Source organism: Plectropomus leopardus, chromosome 5, assembly GCF_026936395.1.
Source record: "Plectropomus leopardus strain MGB_pleo_1.0 chromosome 5, ASM2693639v1, whole genome shotgun sequence".
Lineage (NCBI taxonomy): Eukaryota > Metazoa > Chordata > Actinopteri > Perciformes > Serranidae > Plectropomus > Plectropomus leopardus.
The window spans coordinates 9,278,811-9,297,755 of record NC_142180.1 but is presented as its reverse complement, the minus strand read 5'-3'; the positions used below and the strand labels follow the sequence as shown (position 1 = coordinate 9,297,755).

General features: G+C 37.9%; 1 protein-coding gene across 3 annotated transcripts in view; it reads right to left on the bottom strand.

Moving 5' to 3' along the window:
- Nucleotides 1-18,945, bottom strand: part of fnbp1l (formin binding protein 1-like) — a 55,038-nt gene that overhangs the window by 7,922 nt on the left and 28,171 nt on the right. For 2 of the 3 annotated variants that reach the window (XM_088077462.1, XM_088077461.1), the window contains exons 2-15: nucleotides 17,285-17,400; nucleotides 15,682-15,732; nucleotides 14,703-14,850; nucleotides 12,990-13,052; nucleotides 11,720-11,824; nucleotides 10,421-10,549; nucleotides 9,279-9,425; nucleotides 8,866-9,093; nucleotides 4,675-4,689; nucleotides 3,794-3,903; nucleotides 3,509-3,641; nucleotides 3,195-3,289; nucleotides 2,052-2,227; nucleotides 1,646-1,683 (exon numbers count right to left, since the gene is read on the bottom strand). In XM_088077462.1, coding sequence (XP_087933588.1) covers nucleotides 1,646-1,683; nucleotides 2,052-2,227; nucleotides 3,195-3,289; nucleotides 3,509-3,641; nucleotides 3,794-3,903; nucleotides 4,675-4,689; nucleotides 8,866-9,093; nucleotides 9,279-9,425; nucleotides 10,421-10,549; nucleotides 11,720-11,824; nucleotides 12,990-13,052; nucleotides 14,703-14,850; nucleotides 15,682-15,732; nucleotides 17,285-17,400 — 1,554 coding nt within the window. The remainder of the gene's footprint in view (nucleotides 1-1,645; nucleotides 1,684-2,051; nucleotides 2,228-3,194; nucleotides 3,290-3,508; nucleotides 3,642-3,793; nucleotides 3,904-4,674; nucleotides 4,690-8,865; nucleotides 9,094-9,278; nucleotides 9,426-10,420; nucleotides 10,550-11,719; nucleotides 11,825-12,989; nucleotides 13,053-14,702; nucleotides 14,851-15,681; nucleotides 15,733-17,284; nucleotides 17,401-18,945) is intronic. The other variant, XM_042481977.2, reaches the window with a different exon arrangement.

The window sequence follows — 18,945 nt, the reverse complement described above, 5'->3', positions numbered from 1 at the left end:
CTTTTCGTGTGTTGCGCTCAGACACTTTTCACAAGCATTTAAACCTTTGAAACCTGATTAGATTGGTTTGATTTATTTTGAAAATGTGGCAAAAAGGCAATAAGCAACTTGGCAAGAAATTAATTAAAGGTGATGAGAAAAATGACCTTAAAAATAAGTAAGAAAGAGAAAATTATAACAGAAAGAAAGAAGAAAAAGAGAAAAAGACTAAAACTGTTTTTATAATTATGTGTTTAGAATATATATATATATTAGTGCTGGGCCGTTAACGGCGTTAACGTGCTGCGTTAACGCGCAATTCTCATTTCCTTATCGCACGATAAACTATTCACTAAGTTGGGTCTATACAGTGAGCAAGGCACCAATTTCACTTTGTTGTTTAAGCGCGGATGTGTACCTGGTCGAATTACGCGGAGGGGGCGTGAACAAGGCGGAAGCTGGTCTGCCTGAGTGACTGGAGTGATTTGGCTCAAGCCGTGTCACAAAGCTGCTGCCTGTTAATGGTCTTCTTCATGACCTCTAATGTAGGCCCACAGTTCAGTTAGGGTCATGTTATCAGAGGCTGCGCCCTCTGCTGTTCATTCCAGTTAGCAGGAAAAAGCTTTTTCCACATGGAGACAGAACCTGTGTTCCTAAATGTCTGTGTTTAACAAAATAAAAAAAAGTTAAACACCAAAGTAAATCTTATGGAACATTATTTTTCTTTACCAAATATTATAGTAGAACAGCTTTCTCAAGCAGTTTGTGATGCATTTTCATCATTTAGATAGATAGATATTATTTTGAATATCTTTGGCAAAATTCAAATCTATAATTTTAATCTAGATTAATCGAGATTAACTACAGGATTGCAGTGAGATTAATCTAGATTAAAAAAATTAATCTATGCCCAGCACTAATATATATATATATATATATATATATATATATTAGTGCTTCCTTAGGGGTCAGGGCATTTTTTCGTTTATTTTTTTCTTTGTTTTGAAATTTTTCAGTTAATTTTTAGGTATTATCTAGGTATTTTCTTGTTGCCTTCTTCTTATGTTCTTGAACTAAATCGGGTCAGTTTTCTCAGGTTTCAAAGGGTTAACTACAGCAAAGCCAAGATATTTATTTTAAAGCCTGATAGTGTAGTTTTTAAATTTAATAAAAATATCATCTGGCAATTTATCTCAATGACACACATTTTTGTTTGTAAACAAATGACACAACCCCATTGAAACTTCATGTAAACTATGTGTTGTTATTGTTTTAGTGTTCAGGTTGGATTAGTTGAGAGGAAACACTTTTCTGTAAATGTTATTACAATAGTGTCATTTTTTATATTACCACTAGGAGTTGCCAACGTCAATTAATTTGAAACCTTACACAGGGGCTCTGATTGTTAAACTATAAGGCTGGAACTATTCTAATATTGTTGAATATTGTTGTTATCAACACAATTTTCTTAAAAAGCTGGTGACTGCAGCTGTTAGCAAACATTACTCAATTAAAAGGAAGCAGAGCTTTTGTTGGGGGACTATTTTCAGCAGCGGATGAATCCACATTTGGTGGCTCTAGTGAGTATTTACATTAGCGTGATGGTGCATGTGGGATTGAGTCTAAATAAACTAGCATGTGTATGTGTTGAAGGAAGGAGCATTACCTCATCTTCTGCCATCACCAGTGTCCCCTCATTCTGACCTAAGATAAAAAACAAACCATAGAACACACAGCAAGGTTAGTTTTGGTCTTAAACTACTTTTTGATAATGTAGTTTTGATGTTGGAACACATAAACATTCTATTTTGTTTACACTTAATACAAATACATACAGGATAATCAAAAGTGCCGGTCAAGGCGAAGGGATATCCAATGTTGGTTAATCTTTTTTTTTTTTTTTTATAACATCAGCAATATGAGAACTGACTGTGTTACAGCTAAAATAACATTGTGTGTCTGTCACGTAAAGTTGTCTGCTAGCTTGTTTGGATTTGTATTATAGCAGTGTCACATTGCCTAACATGGTTACCTGAGGAGATTTCCCAAAAGTTCCCACTGATTTTACATACCATCGAAGGAGTAGAGCGCTTTGCAGTGTCCGATGACGGGCAGCGGGTCGTCGTCATCGAATTCGTCATCAAACTCGTGCGGGTCGGGGTTGGGTTGCCCGGGTTGTGGAGGACTGGAGCGCTGCTGAGGTTTGTGATGCTCCTGACTGGTGTCGTCTGTGTAACTGCCCTCAGGACTGACAGGGGACAAGCAACACCACTGAGCTTTGTGTTTGCATAGTTAACATACATCGCAGCTTCTTTGCTTGGATATGATAGCAAAGACCAGACGTGCAGTAAATTATTCCCCATGAAGGAAAAAGCAGAAATATAAGAGATAAACCAGTGTTGAGACCTCTGCAGTTTGGAATAAATCCTTAAATCATGTGCAACAATGGAAAAAAGGTGAACATTCACATGCAGACTGATTGAATATGCTTTATTTAAATGAGTCTGCAATTTCGGAATCATTTCCTTATAAGGATCGAGGAAGATTTCTGCAAATAATAATGTAATCTGACACAAATTATAATGAAAAAGCTCCATTTGAACCCGAAGTAATGAATTTATTTCTGATTAATATCCTTCATATTTGTTGAATTGTATGCTTGCTTGTATACACATATCCCATTTTACATGTTTAGCTAAACCTGCTGCGCACTGATGAAAATACTCAAGGTTTTACAAGCAATTAATATATATATATTATCTGAATATAAACATGATTATTGATATACATAAAATAAATAGATCAATATATGTTAAATGATTATTAATATGTATTACTTGAATAGCAATACCAGTTGAACTCATCCTCTGTTCTACCAATAATCAGTACCAGATGACAATAATCTCTGTGGAAAAGTTCCTAGAAAATGATTCCAAAATTACAGACTCCGTAAGTTAAGAATAAATGTGAGTTTTGTTAAAAACAGTTTTCTGCATTGTTTATATAAAATAACTTGTGTTTTGTCGAGAAACTCATGCATAGCTCAACTGTAAATACTGCTTATTACACTGATTCACTTAAAATTTTAAAAACAGAGAAACATTACTCTTGACTCTGTCCATGTCTTTCATAAATGCCAAATGTTCAATCATTTGCCCTGACCTCTTGCTTTCTCACTGTGTATATTTTTTGTGTGTTTTGGTGAAGGACTTTACCTCTCCCTGCCTTGAGGAGTGTGATGGTGGTTGTCAGCGCTGTGTCTTCTGTCGCCTCTGGAGCTCTGCTTTCCCTCCACCTCAGATAACCAAGTCTATCAGCAAAGAGAGAGAAACAGAGAAAGAGGAGATTTCCGTTAATATTGCAGGTAGTATCGTCTGATTAACACCAGTATCATCCACAGAGTATCTCTTTACATCGTTGATCAGGAGATGAAGCTTTCACCTGCTACCAAAGACTTGAGATAATATTAAACTGGGACTTTTTCACCCCTTTCCATCATTCTCAGGTTTTACACTCAGCCCTTTCTTACCTCGTTTTTGTGAATTTCCGAGCGCAGTTTCTCCATGTTGCATATGGTCTCTGATATTTTGGGCTGCAAGCTGTTGGGGTCTCCCATCTGTGGATTCTTCTCGTACACATCCTTCATCTTGTTCAGGGCGTCTCTGAAAGACACAAGATAAACATGCACTGGAGTTTATGGGATGGACTAATAAGCAGTTCACAGGTCATGAATGTGTGGAACAACATAAGCACATCATCGAAGGCTTATTTTCTTTCATATGAACTGGGCAATGCATTGTGGGTAAAGCCTTACCTCTGATCCATCTCTTTCTGGAGCTCTTTGCTGAGTTCGTCGATCCTGTGCTGCAGCCTCTTCCTCCTCTGCTCGGGGGGTAAGTGGCTGAAATCCTCCAAAGATGGGGCCTGGTGGTAACAAAACGGACACATGTTAAACTACAAACCAACTTAGAATGAAGTGAGTGATGATGTGAAGTATGGTCCTGGAAAATACAACCGATGGAATAAAGATTAATCCATAGGTTTCCCTGAGGTGTAGAGAGATCTGTTAAAGCAGTAATTACACCACTGAACTGCCTCCACTTTCGCAGGTCGAGAGTTGAAATAAGTAGCTTTAATCAGCACGTAGCCGTTGCACAGATTTAAATAGATATAATAAAAGGCAGATAATCATCGTGTTATCAATGCTCAACTGAAAAAAAATCTCTCAAAATGTCAGATTAAAACTGACTGATGCATGTTAAGGCTGAAAATTTTATTTGTGACCTCAGAAACACACAGAAATGTAAGAAAATCGAGATTTACAATCAATAATTGATTGCCGGATTGGTATTCAAACATTTAAAGTCTTAAAAAGGTTTTTTTTCTTTCTTGTTGCTTTGAAATGATAATAATTTTGCTTCTGAAATTACCTAAGCACACTATTGGGACTGTGTCAGTACTGACCAGGTATACTGTACAATCACTAACATTAAAATGGACCAACAGTGGGGATTCTATTTGTATTTATGTGGATGTAACGCAGGAAATCTATTTTAACCAGGTGAGGAGTCTTAACTATCACTACTGGGTTCATATATTAGGCACTATGGGAAGTCCTATATAGTGAGGGTTCATGCACGACACTGCTGGGTCTCCTTATAACTACTCTATAGACACACTGTCGCATACACTTACCATTTTGATTGACCACTGACGCATTAACCGTTACAGTAAAAAAAAAAGACAAACAACATGGGATGCTGGTTAGTTGTCAGTAAGTCAAACAGCCACCAACACATCAGCTGGTGAACATGAAAACCAGTCAGACTGATTCGTGATCCCAGTGTTCCCAGAAGGTGGAGACAAAATCAGAAGAGAATCATTGCACAAAAGCTAGTGTAAATATTCTCACAGAGATCATATCAATTAATGCGCATGAACTACTGAATAGTTAGAGTAGCCTGCTGGTGTTCAATGTCTCTTTTCTGATTTTATTTCCTGCTTTCATCAGTGAGCAACTGGGGATGTTTTCTTGTTAGAAGAAGCAACAGTTTTTATTTGATTCTCTTTGGCATAAAATTAGAAAACTTCCAATAACTAAGAGGCTTTTCATGGTTGAATTATGAGAAAAAAAGGCTAGAAAAAAAATTATTCTGTTATATTGCTATTAAGACAATTTTTACAATTCATTACCAGTACCCTGTGGAGTTTTAACCAGTAGAAGCCCTACAGAACTTTTTTTTTTTTAGGAGTGGCTCCTTTTCTGTTTGTACAATGGCCATGCCAGACCTTGGCCATGCAATACACATTACTGTTATTATTATTTTCATCCAAAACCTAAAGATATTCAGATTATTATCATATAGATCAAGGAAAATCAGCAAAACTGTCACATTTGAGAAGCTGAAATTTTTTTTGCTTTAAAAAATAGCAAAATTAGAAATCAATTATCAACATCTATTAAAGTAGGGTTTTAAACATCAAATAAAGTGTGATTTGCAAATGTTAAACATTTGATCACTCTTATTTTGGCTTGATTTTGGTGAGAAACACTAAAAATAAACATAACCACTCAACTCCAGAAGGCACTTCTCACTGACTTCCTAAAAAAGATCATATCCCAACTTTCCCTTTCTGTAATATGTCTGTCTAAATGACATAATATTCCATAAGCAGTGGTTTTTAATGTCAGCAGTCAAGCCAACAGTTAGGTCTTGAAAAGCAGCCAATCACAGACTGTTCTGACAGAGCAGACAGCCAATCACTGTGCTGGCTTGGCGCTGAGGCGGGTTGTTATTCACAAGTTAAACTGTCTGAAAGCAGAAATATCTGCTTCAGCACACACTGTTAGCAGAGCCACTCCAACACACACACACACACACACATACACACATACACACAGATCACTGCAAACTCGGGACAACATCGGAGCAACACACCTGATGTTGGAAACACATTTTCCCCAAACAGCACTGCAAACCCTCCCAATCCCTCACACACACACACACACACACACACACACACACACACACACACACACACACACACACACACACACACACACACACACACACACACCATCTATCACCAAGGATCGTCCATCTTGTGATTGCAGCAAAAATCTGTCTCATGAATAAAAGGAAAGAAAGAATCATAGAAAAACAACAGAGATAGAGGGAGCAAGAAAGAAAAGGGGAGAAAGACACACAAACCAAGGAAAGAAATGAGTGAGAGAAACAACACAACAGAGTGTCTGCCAGTTTCAAGTCAATTAAAAAAGAAATCAAATCAGACCGATTTGAGCAGAAAAACTTCTCTCTAAAAAAAATGTTGACACCTAAAATGTAGGATTCAGATGACCAAATTTAAAGCCATTGAAGACAATTTAGTTAAGTTAAATTGAACTCAATGATTTCCAGAAACTGCAGACACCCTGTAGAAAGAAAATCGAAAAACCAAAATCACGTCACCCTGTCAAATCAAACTCACTAAAACTTAATTTCCTGTCTCACCCCTCTCCTCAGGCCCTTCAAATTCTGGGGGATTCTGGGTACTGTAGTCTTTATCTCAGACAGATAGTGGCTCACTAAGTCAGTGTTGAAGCGGGGTGGAGGAAAAATGTTGGCGGTGGACCGGGGACGGGAGGAGGAAGAGGAGGAGGAGGAGGGTGGTGGAGGGGGACGGGAGGAAGGGGACTAGTGAGGAGCACGGAGACAGGACAAAAACAAAGGTCAGGGCAACACATTAATTATCATTACAGGGACAATTCAGTCCAGAATCAAAAATATGTATTATATATATTTTGATTGTTTTGATGTGAGTTGCTGAGTGTTGGAGATATCAGCCATAGAGATGTCTGCCTTCTCTACAATATAATCTAAGATGGCACTTGGCTTGTGGTGCTCAAAGGGCAAAAAAATAAAGTTTGTAAAACTCAAATGCATTGTCTCTTTCCAGAAATCATGACCTGCTTACTCAAGATAATCATCAGACCTTGTTTTCAGCAGTTTTATAGAAGAACTATTTTCTTTACCGAACTACACCTTCCAACTGCACAGAAAGATGTGTTCATCTACTCATGAACTAAAGGCTCGTGCTCGTGACATTACGAGACGGAAAAATTGATGGCGTCCTCCTTGGCTGAGCTGTAATGTTAGCTGGCTCTGTGGTGCTACAGTAAATGCAATGCTTCCTTCTGCATGCTGATATGGTTGTGGGTGTAGTTCAGATGAAAGAAAATAGTTCTTGCATGAATCTTGAGTCACATTTGTGGACACTGCGCTTTGAGTACCACAAGCTGTGTGCCATCTAGATCCATTTCATAGGAGAGAAGGCAGACACCTCTACAGCCAATATCTCCAAGATTCAGCAACTAACATCAAAACAAACTAGATAAAAAAGCTCTACAGGTAAGAGGAAAAATATGTATTTTTGATTTTAGGGTGAAATGCCCCTTAAAAGCATTTAGGTTTATGTGGATATTATTCACAGGATTCCCACCAAATCATGAAAGAGTCATAAGCATGACTCGTGTATGACTTTTTCTTTCTGACCTTAAACTGACTCACTTAAGTTTAAAAACCGACAGGAGGTCAGCCGCAGAGATTTTATTAAAGGCCCCGAAAACTTATTTTCTCAACCAGCGTCTTAGTGCGAGCCACGGGGCTCTTTCTGTCAAGTTCAGAACAGTTTTAATTGTTTCAAGTTTTCAGTGGCTTTATAAAGTTGTGACTTGTATGGGACACGCCTGTGAAAATTTAGTGTGCCACGTGTTAAACAATTAAACTGAGCCATATACACAAACACACACCCTGTCCATCACACAGGTTCCTGATACTGAGAGGCAGCTGATGACGCTAACATAAACCAACAGCTGCCAGTTAATGATCAACCAACATGGTTTTTATGAAGAGGGGCAAGGTCCAAGGAGTGTATCTGAGGAAATATTTCAGTGTTGTTACAAATCCTGGAAAGGAGACAAAAACCTACAACTCGTGACAAGCTGAGAATACAACTGAGGAGCAGAGAAAGTAATAAAACACGAGTCTCCAGGATGTGACTAAGCTCATGTTCAGCTACAGGGTGGGGGATTAAAACTTCAACATCAACTAGAATAAGTCTGGGGAGAAGACAGCCACTGGTACTTTCCCAAATAACATTACTGAAGAGTGAACTGACAACCACCAGCATAAAAGAAAACTGAGTCACAGTTTATGAGAATTAAAGAAACAATATAATTCTGAAGGCCCTGTCTATGACTACTATGCCTGCAGTTTATTATGAAAAGCCCTTATCAGCATTTCCATTCAGTCATAATGCATTATTGTCCATATAGATATAAATAAGATAAATAACAAGCATCCTGTGATTTAATAATAAAATATTTTTGACAGTGGTTGCCTTCATTTGTTTATGTAAGCACAGATGTAAAAAAAAAACATTGTTTCTCCAATTTTGTGCCATATCTTCAATTTTAAAAAGCTTTCTAAAAAACTTTTTTTAATTTTACAACTCCCACTTGTTTCCAAATGAGTTGAACTTGTTTTCAGAATATCAGGTGTTATTTTTTAGAAACAGAGTGTAATATAGCAAATAGATGTGTAATAATTAATAATTAATTAATAATAATTGTAATAATTCTGAAGGATGTCGATTCACACTGACTGTCACTGCAATTATTCTTGATTCTTCTTATTTTTTTTGTTTTTGGATAAAAAATATTTTTTGTTCTCTGACATGACATGACTATGACATAAAGTTGTTTTTCTAGATGACAAAGCGTTTGTTTTTACTTTAAAATAATTTCTTATAGTACATTTTCTTGCACATCTGATTCATTAAATCAATAACAACATGAATACAACAAGTGCCCCTCACTCTTCTTACCTTTGGCTTCTTCCCAAACAGCCACAGTTTGTTCTTGGTTCTGCTCATGGGGTGTTTTGGGTCTTGTCGTGGCCCCGGGGCCCCGTCTCTGTCTCTCTCTCCTTTGGGTGTGTTGCTGATGGTCCCATCTGAACCTGTTCTGCTCAAATTTTGACTGAAGTCTTCGAAGGGGAAGTCGCCTGGAGGATCGAAGCCTGATTTAAATGACTCCACAACGATGGATGAATCCTGGGAAGATGGAAGGATAGAAACAGATGAGCGGTGGCAGAGAGAGAGAGGAGACACTAAGCCAAGTCAATATCAGTTCTCCATTTCCTTATCTCCATCCTCCCTGACAGTAGATTCACATTTGTAACCCTTTGTAAGATTTTCCTCTCTCCTTTCTTACATCCGCACTCCATACTGCTTCGTACCTTTCGCATATCGACAGCTTTGGCAGCAGAAACCATTCCATCTAGACATTTTGAGATGATTGGAATGACTCTCCGCTCGGCCTCGGCAAAGCTCCGGTACGTCTCTCCGAGCTTCACCGTTCGGCGTTCGTCCATGTCCTGCAGATTCTGTGACAGAGTACAGGAAACGGAATAAACACTAATAACAAAGTACGCACACTGACACTTCAACAGTTAACAAGCTGTCAGATACCAGCTCCTGCACTGATAGCTTGTGTATTAGTAATGTTTTACATGAGACAAGCTGTTCAGTTAAACATTCAATGAAGCACACAGGGCCCAACACCTTCTGTCAACATGACACTTTTAGTGATAAAGTTTGTTAGTGATGAGCTGATTCCAAACATTAATGATAAGTGAAACAGCAGGTAAAATGTGAGTGTTTTTGTGCTGCTGGTACTCTTCAGACATCTATGTTATAATAAGGGGGTGACAGATTGTCAGCCTGGCCAATTATCCAAGCCGATATTTGGCATTTTGCTGATTATCTGTATTGGCGTTTTATTTTAATGATCGCCGATAAAATTAACAAATTAAAAAGTGCAAAGAAAGCATCAGCACTTCCACTTTGTACTTTGTACAGTCTCTGGGAATTATTTTTATTTATTTTATTTTTTTTTTTAATTTAAATTTTCACTTGATTTATAAAAAAGTTGCAAGGAACTTGCTGTATATGATGATTAAACATTTACTTAAGACATTTAAATGATTTTTATATTTCAAATTCTAAATATTGACAGAAACATGTTACATTACATTTTTATTGTAATGCATATTGGTTCCAAATATTGGTTGTCAGAGTCATTAACTAATTATAATCGGTATTGGCCCTGAAAAACCAATATCAGCCGACCCTAGTTCTAATGTGCAACAAAGACAAACAATTGCTTTTGTATTTTAACATCATATTAAAAATTTGAAGCCTATTTAATACAAAAAGAACGGCATCACATATTGTTGAGCATTTACTCCTTTTTTTTCACTGAAAGGAATTTTAAACAATAGTTCAAATTTTGGTTAAGATTGTGATTCATATTCCTACAAGCCAAGTCAAACATGGATATGCAGCAACAGCAGGATGTATTTTTTATTATTTTTTTTACCTTGAAGATGTGTGGTATGGCGTTGTTGAAATGTTTCCACTGCTCTGCGTTGAAGTTCTGCAGCTGAGCAGCGTACTCGTTCTTACTCTCATCAGCCATGTGAGTGCGCAGGTAGAACTGGGCTTTGGCCTGAACAATTACACCAACACCAACATTAGAAGCACATCAGCTGAAGCCTCAACCACCTCCTGTCTGTCCAACATGACCACACGAGAACACAGCACACATAATAACACATTTCATGCTGAAGCCCCAACAAATGGAACTGCTGCCGAAACCCAATGCTATGAAAAAATATTTTTGCAATTTTCCCTTTAAAGGGACAGTTCATCCCCAAATCAACATATTTCTCCTCTTTCCTATAGTGCTATTCACCAGTCTAGATTGTTTTGGTGTCAGATGCTAACAGTGTCATGTAGGAATTATTTTCCATCAAACTACACCTGCTAACCATATCACCATGCAGAAGGAAGGCTGCATCTTCTGCTAGTTCACATAGCTCACACAGCTCAGCTGAGGAAAACGCCATTAATGTGTAAATCTCACAAACACGAGCCTCTCATCCATGAGTAGATGCACGCTTCTTTCTGCGCTGTGATAAATATTTCCTTCATGAAACTGCCCACAACAAGATCTGTGGATCTGTAATTTTTTTTCCTTTGTGTGTTTTGTGATTTTTAAGTGTACAGCACATTGTAACGGTTTCGATAAGTGCCATATAAATAAACTTTATTATTATTATTTTTATTATTATTCTTGTAAATGTAATATAGGTCCAACAACGCAAACTCCACATAGAGATTTAGTATGAGCATTTATTGTACATCCCTGCTTTATTTCCATAGTTATTCTGATGACAACTGTTTTTAGACAGTACCTCATCTAGAAACGAGGCTTAGCGGGTTGTGCTTTAACCTCTGTTTGGAGAGGTTTATTTTCCTTCAAGCTTTAACCTAATCCACCTAGTCTAATTATACAGTAAGTGTGGAAGGAAAAAGGGAGCTACAGTATAATTTCATAGGTATCAATTATACACTACTAACTTAAAAAACAAAACAGACGTTATTCTGTTATTGAATTGTTGGACTTTAAATGTGGATCTTAAAGTCAAAAGAACAACTTTTCTTATTCCCTACCATGTTCAAATTTTGCTATGGCTCATCCGGTACTGTCTTCAGTTATGTGGCCACTAAAGACTGAAAGTACACATGCTGGTATTTTGACTGATGATAAAAGAAAGGAGAAGCTGGCTAAAAGAGGAACAGATTCTTTACAGTGTTGCAGGTGGGAACTTCCTACCTTCTCCACCTCTGATTTGGTAGCGTTGATGTCATTATCTAACCGATCGTAGGTTATCTGGGACTTCTCTGCTTCTTTACACTCTCTCTCAAACTTCTTTTTACTCTGAACAAACAAACAAAGGAGGCACAATGTTAAATATATCAAAAAACACAAGAATATACAGTATAAACTCTGATTATAATGCACTTTCTTTATTTCCTGACATTATCAAAGAGTCTTCAGTGAATAAAAAATGTGAATGGGAGTAAAAAAAAAATAAATTTTTTTTTTTAAAAACGGCAAAGAAGGGGAGAGGGAGATGAATCAGGCAGAGAGAGATAGTTTACTTCCTGCCAGCCCATCTGGGTCACATTAGTAGTGAAGGAAACACAGTGAATAGCTGAGACATTACAGCCCAGTCACCAAGTAGTCACTATTAAAGTCATGCAGACCACACACTGAAACACTCTCCATCACGTGTGCCAGAGTAACTCGACTAATGGGCCGCAGGCCAAAAAACTGTGACTGGACATGCATTATTTATAAATTTAACAGGCTGCAATTAGCATTTATGCGCTTATGGAATTGTGGTGGTTAATTATAAGTCGTGTAATGAGTGGATTGTTAGAAAATAACTCCAGCAAATGCAATTCAATGACCTCAGAAGTGAACAAATGGAATTTCTCTCTGGAGCTTTTTAGGAGCCAAAAAGAAGGTTGTCAAGGGCCAAATGTGGCACATGGGCCTTTGCTTTGTATTGATATGGGAGGGGCTGGTCTACACTGAGGCCTGTTTGTGTGTGTGTGTGTGTGTGTGTGTGTGTGTGTGTGTGTGTGTGTGTGTGTGTGTGTGTGTGTGTGTGTGTGTGTGTGTGTGTGTGTGTGTGTGTGTTTCCTGGTCCTGGCCCCTGTCCTTGGTCCCCATGGACTTGGAAGTTTGCCAGGCAGAAGAAAAGGACACTGCTGTCTTTTGACAATCAGACACAAACATTCTCATATTATACTTTCTATTAATTTGGACAGAACACTACACAGGAGCATAATTTTGATGTAAAAACAATTACAAGTACCACAAATGCCATATTGGTCTCTTCACTAAATAATAGCATGTATGGCATTAAAGTGAATGATCAGATCCCCATTTGTCCTATAGTTACCTTTGTTTGCATTTCTTGCATTCCTTGTTCAAACAAGTATGAGACGAGTACAGATGGCTGTCCCTTACACAGAATATTGAACACATTTTTTTTCTCTTCACCCCTCCTCCTTCTCCCTCCCTCCTCACTTACGTTGTCCATCTGTTTCCAGCAATGATCCAAATACTGCTGAGCCTTCCTGCCCTCCTGTAGGTGCTGCTCATATACACACACAGACAAACACACACACACAAATGAGACGTTAACACAGAATACACAGGAAAATACACATAAATAGTGCATAAAAAGCACACTCATATGCACATACACAAAATGACTGGAACAAACGTGTCACAATAATGATCCACTGGAAGTAAAAGTGCTGAGGTCACAGACGCAGATTTACATGAGTCAAGTGACTAAAGCAGTTAAATAAATTCAGACTCAACCGCACTGACAACTAGTTACTGATTACATAATTATGAAAAGCATATTTTCATTGGAAGACAACACCTTTCACACCATATGATTTAAAATGTATAATTTGACTAAATAATCCCAGCTAAACCCCGTTATTTTAGCTTTTTTTTCCCAGAGGTTTCAGCTGAGTCTCCATCGGCACTCATAGTTTACAGAGTTGTCATGGTGACAGATCTGTTGACATGTGCTGATGACGACCATATGATGTGAGTAAAAGTCCAGAAAAGGCTTGTAGTGGACCTTGAGTTAGGGCTGTTTTGTCAAACCAACAATTTACCAAGGTCAAGAGTGAACTTTGCTGCTTAACTTGTAAGCCAACACTGTCAACAGATCTACCTCCATGTGCTCATTAAGACCATGTGATATTGTTAGAAGCCCCTGGAAGGCTGCTAAGTAGACCTTGAGTTGGGGATGTTTTGATTAACTCCTATTTCCAAAGCCAAGAACGAACTTTTGTGTTTAAAAAAATTACATATTTTTTGAATTTGTTGCTGAGGTTGAAACTGTACCTCCTGTCTGTGATCTAATATTTATGACATGCAGGGATTTTCCTTGTTGTCTCTATTACATATCATGCCTTCCATCACAGATTTAGCTTAAATGTCTTAGGAACTGATTTATTCATTGTAGTTTGATATCTAGCTAACATGAAACATGGATACAATCACATACATAATACCTTTTATCTTTTTTTAACTGAAACTCAAAGACTGTACCTAGGAGCAAAGACAGTTAAACTGATTACCAGGTCGCTGATTAACAACAATAATGTCATGTGACAGCTTATAACAAAGCAAAAAAATACATCAGGCACAGTCCAGTTGACATTATTATACAACTATTAAATAGAAATTGTATGCTCAGTGCTTTGCTAAATTTTTTTGTCATTTTACTGACATTTAAGACATTAATATTACAAACATATACAAGCAGTACGTTGTGTCTTATAGCCTGTTAATGAGTAAAATGGGATGTTTGATGCTTTACAGCACAAAACAAAAAGAGGGCGCTGTTCTTCAAAAGCACCGTGATCTCAGTGTCAGAGATTATGGCATCAGCAGATGGTGGAAGAAGCAAAAGACAGATGGTTAACATCACATCCAACATATTTATCCTCTTGAGTGAAGCCAAACAGAAAATAAATGCATATGAGGCGACGCACGGGATGCAAAGGGCGAACAGCAACATCCGTTTCATGACAGGAAGCAACAAGTTTTCTGAGAAATGTGGGCTTCATTTTTCAATAGATGCACAAAAAAACCCCACTGAAAACAAACCTCATGTGTCACTAATGATAATATAATAATAATAATAATGATAATAATAATAATAATATAATAATAATAAGCAAACAGCAGTGAAGTATGGACTTTTTAGTGGACTCACATGCTTCCTCTCAGCTTTGAGGTCCTGGCTGTACCTCATCAGCTCTCCATACACTTTGTGAGCCATCTCCTCCGCCACCACCTCCCTCTGACCGGCATAGTCATTGAGTTCATTCAGTACGGAGTAGAAGGACAGACATGATGTGAACCTGTACAACAAACACAAATTAAAAATGTTATTCACATGGCAAACAACACATTTCATTTTTCTGATCTGTTCCCAGCTATATATGATGATTTAGAGTTAAGGAGAAACAGGAGACTCAACGATACACCGATGCAATAATAGCTGGATTATTTATGTGTAGTGTACAATGTCATATGTTATATTGCATGAATCTCTGAAATTATTTTAGCTTATGCACTGACTACATTCATTGCACACCTTTTGTTTCACCATGCTCCTTTGTTACTATATTTGTATGTCTTTCTAATATTTTTGCACTAAAATTCAAACCTCCAACATTTTTTCCCTCCCAGTATTTGCAGTTTGTACCTGCTGTGATTCAGAATCAATTCATAAATTCAGAGAATTGATTTTTTGTGTGTTGTTCATGACTGAACGGTGTCTCATTGCTACTGTATGTTGACAGAGCAGGACTTAGCAAAACTGTGACATGCATTTAGAAGAATGTGTCGACAGTCCCAAAGCACGCCTGTTTCAGTGAGGATGACTAAATCTTACACATTATATATACAATTATGTAGATAAGCCCGTTCCTAGAGTGGCCTAAAACACTTGCACAGTTGTCATATGACCAGTTTGTACAGTTTGTAAATCTGTAGACAGACAGAATGAATGAAACCACATCAGGCTGTCTGGATCCTACAAATGAACAGTCAAACAGTATTTCCACCACCAAAAGGATGAAAATGAACCATCTTGCAGGCCTTTGCGGCTCTCATAGTGTGCAGGCATCCAAGAAATAAATACAAGTAGAAAGACTAAAACATAGACCAAATCATGCACATTTACTCACCTTGGCTCCTCATCTTTAGAGCGTTTTGGGCAGTATTTCTTCACCAAGTTCCTGATAGGACAGAGAGAGAGAGGCAGACACAGAGGTTAAAACACTGTCTGATATTTTAAGCCTGGTAGAGAGACAGGTAAACTAACAAGAGGCAGGCAGACAGACAGGCCTGCATCCACTCACATACTCAGGATCTCTGTATATTATTAAAGATGAATCAAAGATTTAAACATCAAAGCCTCTGCTTGCCTGCTCCCTCAGGCTCTGACAATACACACACACTCCAGTACAGTACAGCACCAAGTTAATGATTTAACTAGAGAGCAGGGGAATGTGAGTGTGTGTGTTTGAGTTTTTAATGACAAAAAAAGAATATTGTCTGAACTACGTGTACTGTAAAAGCATTCACACGTCAACAGACACGCACACGGAGGATGGATCATTCTCTAGACCTGCAGCAGCACAGTGTGTGTGCGTTTGTGTGTGTGTGTGTGCGTTTGTGTGTGTGTGTGCGTGTGTGTGTGTGTGTGTGTGATGTATTCTGAAGGGATTTCCCTTCTTTGAAATCAACCACTGGGACTCTATTGGGTTTTAATGAGGATTACTGGGTTTATGCTTATTGAGTTCACTCAACCAGTGTTTTAACAATGGATTAAAAACAAATGAATAAAATATATCACCACTGGTGATTCACCACATTGCCTTTCTTTCAACATTTTTAATGATTTGCATTGCTAAGTGCTGATATTGTTAGATCTGCATTTGAAGTTCAGTGTCATGTGCATGCTGGAGATGAAGAGAGGTTGTCCTTAACAAGTCCAAACGTTGCAAACACTAATGCTGAGATCAGACTAGAGATGTTTGGTGTCTGGAGTGAAATGAGTGCCCCATTGTATCATGGCAACCACAGCTGTATTTGGGATGTTTCATAATATTCCAACAAAAAGATGAGAGTCGAAGTCTGATCTTGGTATAAGCCTCTCTAGGTCACTAAAAAATTGAGAAATTATTTTAAGAAAAAATTATGCAAGCTACTTTGTTTTGATGCAGAGCCATTCTGTAACTTAACTGTTTTAAGAACTGAAATGAAAATGTTTATTGTGCAGTTGGGGTGTAATGGTATATCAGTGTGGATCAATATATCAATTCAGTTATCATAGCAATAGCAAAGTGAAAACATTGATACATATTGTCATCTTTAAGATAAACCCTTTTTTTTTTAATTTTGAAATTCCTAAGTCTATGTCACCATATCCGTCCAAGCATACCTCTTTCCATTCAATTGGTACTAGCGGTCTGGCGCCAGGCAGTAAATTGTAAGCAGCACAGGAAAAGACAAGGATATTTACTGGTATTATCTTATATTGATTGTAGGTCCAAAAAATACAAATATCGTATTCTGATAAAACTTACGATATACACCCCTACTGAGTAGACTGTTTCCCATAACTGTACTATGACAGCCTTGCTGCAGCCTATATATGTTAATATATCTACATGTTTATTTGTTGTAGTTTGTATACATGTGAACAGTGTGTGTGCGTGTGTGCATGTGTCTGTGTGTGTGTGTGTGTGTGTGTGTGTGTGTGTGTGTGTGTGTGTGTGTATTTACCGTAGCTGCTTGGCGTAGTTTTGCTCTACTTCCAGCCTCTCCTTGACAAACTTTGCGTAGCGCTCCAGAAAGTCGATCCCCCACTGAGTGTGTTTGTCCAGATTATCAAACTGGTCCTGAAGACAAAAGAGAGGAAGAAAACACATGGAGGGAAAAGGAAGAGGGCAGGGGAGGAAAGACAGAGGAGAGAGAGAAAGAAAAAAACTCTGGTTTATGCAAAAAAAAAGTAAAAGCTCATTTTGCACATAAAAAGTGCTTTTGGACAGGATACAGCACAGAAAAATGAATGAATAAAAAAGTAAAACAGTGGTGCCTCAACAGCGGGATGGAAAACTTTTTATCTTTCCGTCACGTGGGGTTAAAATTTAGGGTTACATGACTCAGCAGCCTGTCTGCCTGAATATAAGCCTGTTCTTATTCACACAAATAAAATACACATGTCCTCCTGCCAGTGACTCAGCTGTGAGTGTTTCATTTCTGCCATGTACAAATATTACACACGTCTCACACACCATCTGAAGGGAAATCATCTGCAGATTCAAATGCATAACTAACATGACTAGGAGCCAAAACAAGGATCACCAATATGCAAAAATGAGCTTCCACAATCCAAAAAGATTATACTCCAATGCCAAAAGAACCCTGGAAAAAAATGGATATAAAAACAATTTATATTATGTTTACTCTTTTCAAGTGATTCTTATTTCAACCATTAATATCACTCAAGTAATAACATCATGCTATTCTGTAACATCGGATCCCACCACAATGTAGTGAATCTGTGTCTGTTACGTAATGTCAACAAGACATTTCTTGTTGCTGTTTGTGTCAGTTTGTGTGTGTGTGTGTGTGTGTGTGTGTGTGTGTGTGTGTGTGTGTGTGTGTTTGTGTCTTCTGGACAGATAGACTGGCAACAATGGCTCTGCTCAGCTGGAAAAACACAATCATTTACAGCTCCTGAACACACACACACACACACACACACACACACACACACACACACACACACACACACACACACAGAAGAATTTTACAGCTGGTTTGTCTTCAGATGTCTATTTGTACAGACAAAAAACAATCTCCACTATGCAGAAACCTTTTAAATGACAGAAATGACCAATTTGATTGATTTTTTCAACAATATAGCTCATCAATGACAGCCAACTATCACTATAAGTGGTTATATGTCTAAATATATTTGCTCACAACCAGTGTGAGTTATGAAAGTGGTACTTGTTCAAAACAGTGTTATCACAGGGAGACAACTTAAAGCAACATTATGCAACTTTTAGTTGAATCTCATTCCCCGGTCGTCAAATACAGACGCATGTTGTTGATGGGTGGACCGAAGCACCAACTCAAAACATCAGTATTTGACTACTTGGGAATGAGCCTCAACAATCAACTAAAAGTTGCATAATGTTGCTTTAGAGCTGCAAGTTTCTGAATGATAATCACAGTATCCTGTTATCAGGATTATTTAAAAAAAAAAGCCCTTTATGCAGTAGCTTCACCACACATTTATGCTCTTTCTCAGCAGCACTATGTCTGCTCCACACTCATTCACACACATTTTCACCTGCAACCTGCCCTGCACAAACACCGATTCCCACTGTGGTGGTTGCTGGTCATTTAAGGACACCACAATGGTGGTAATAAGG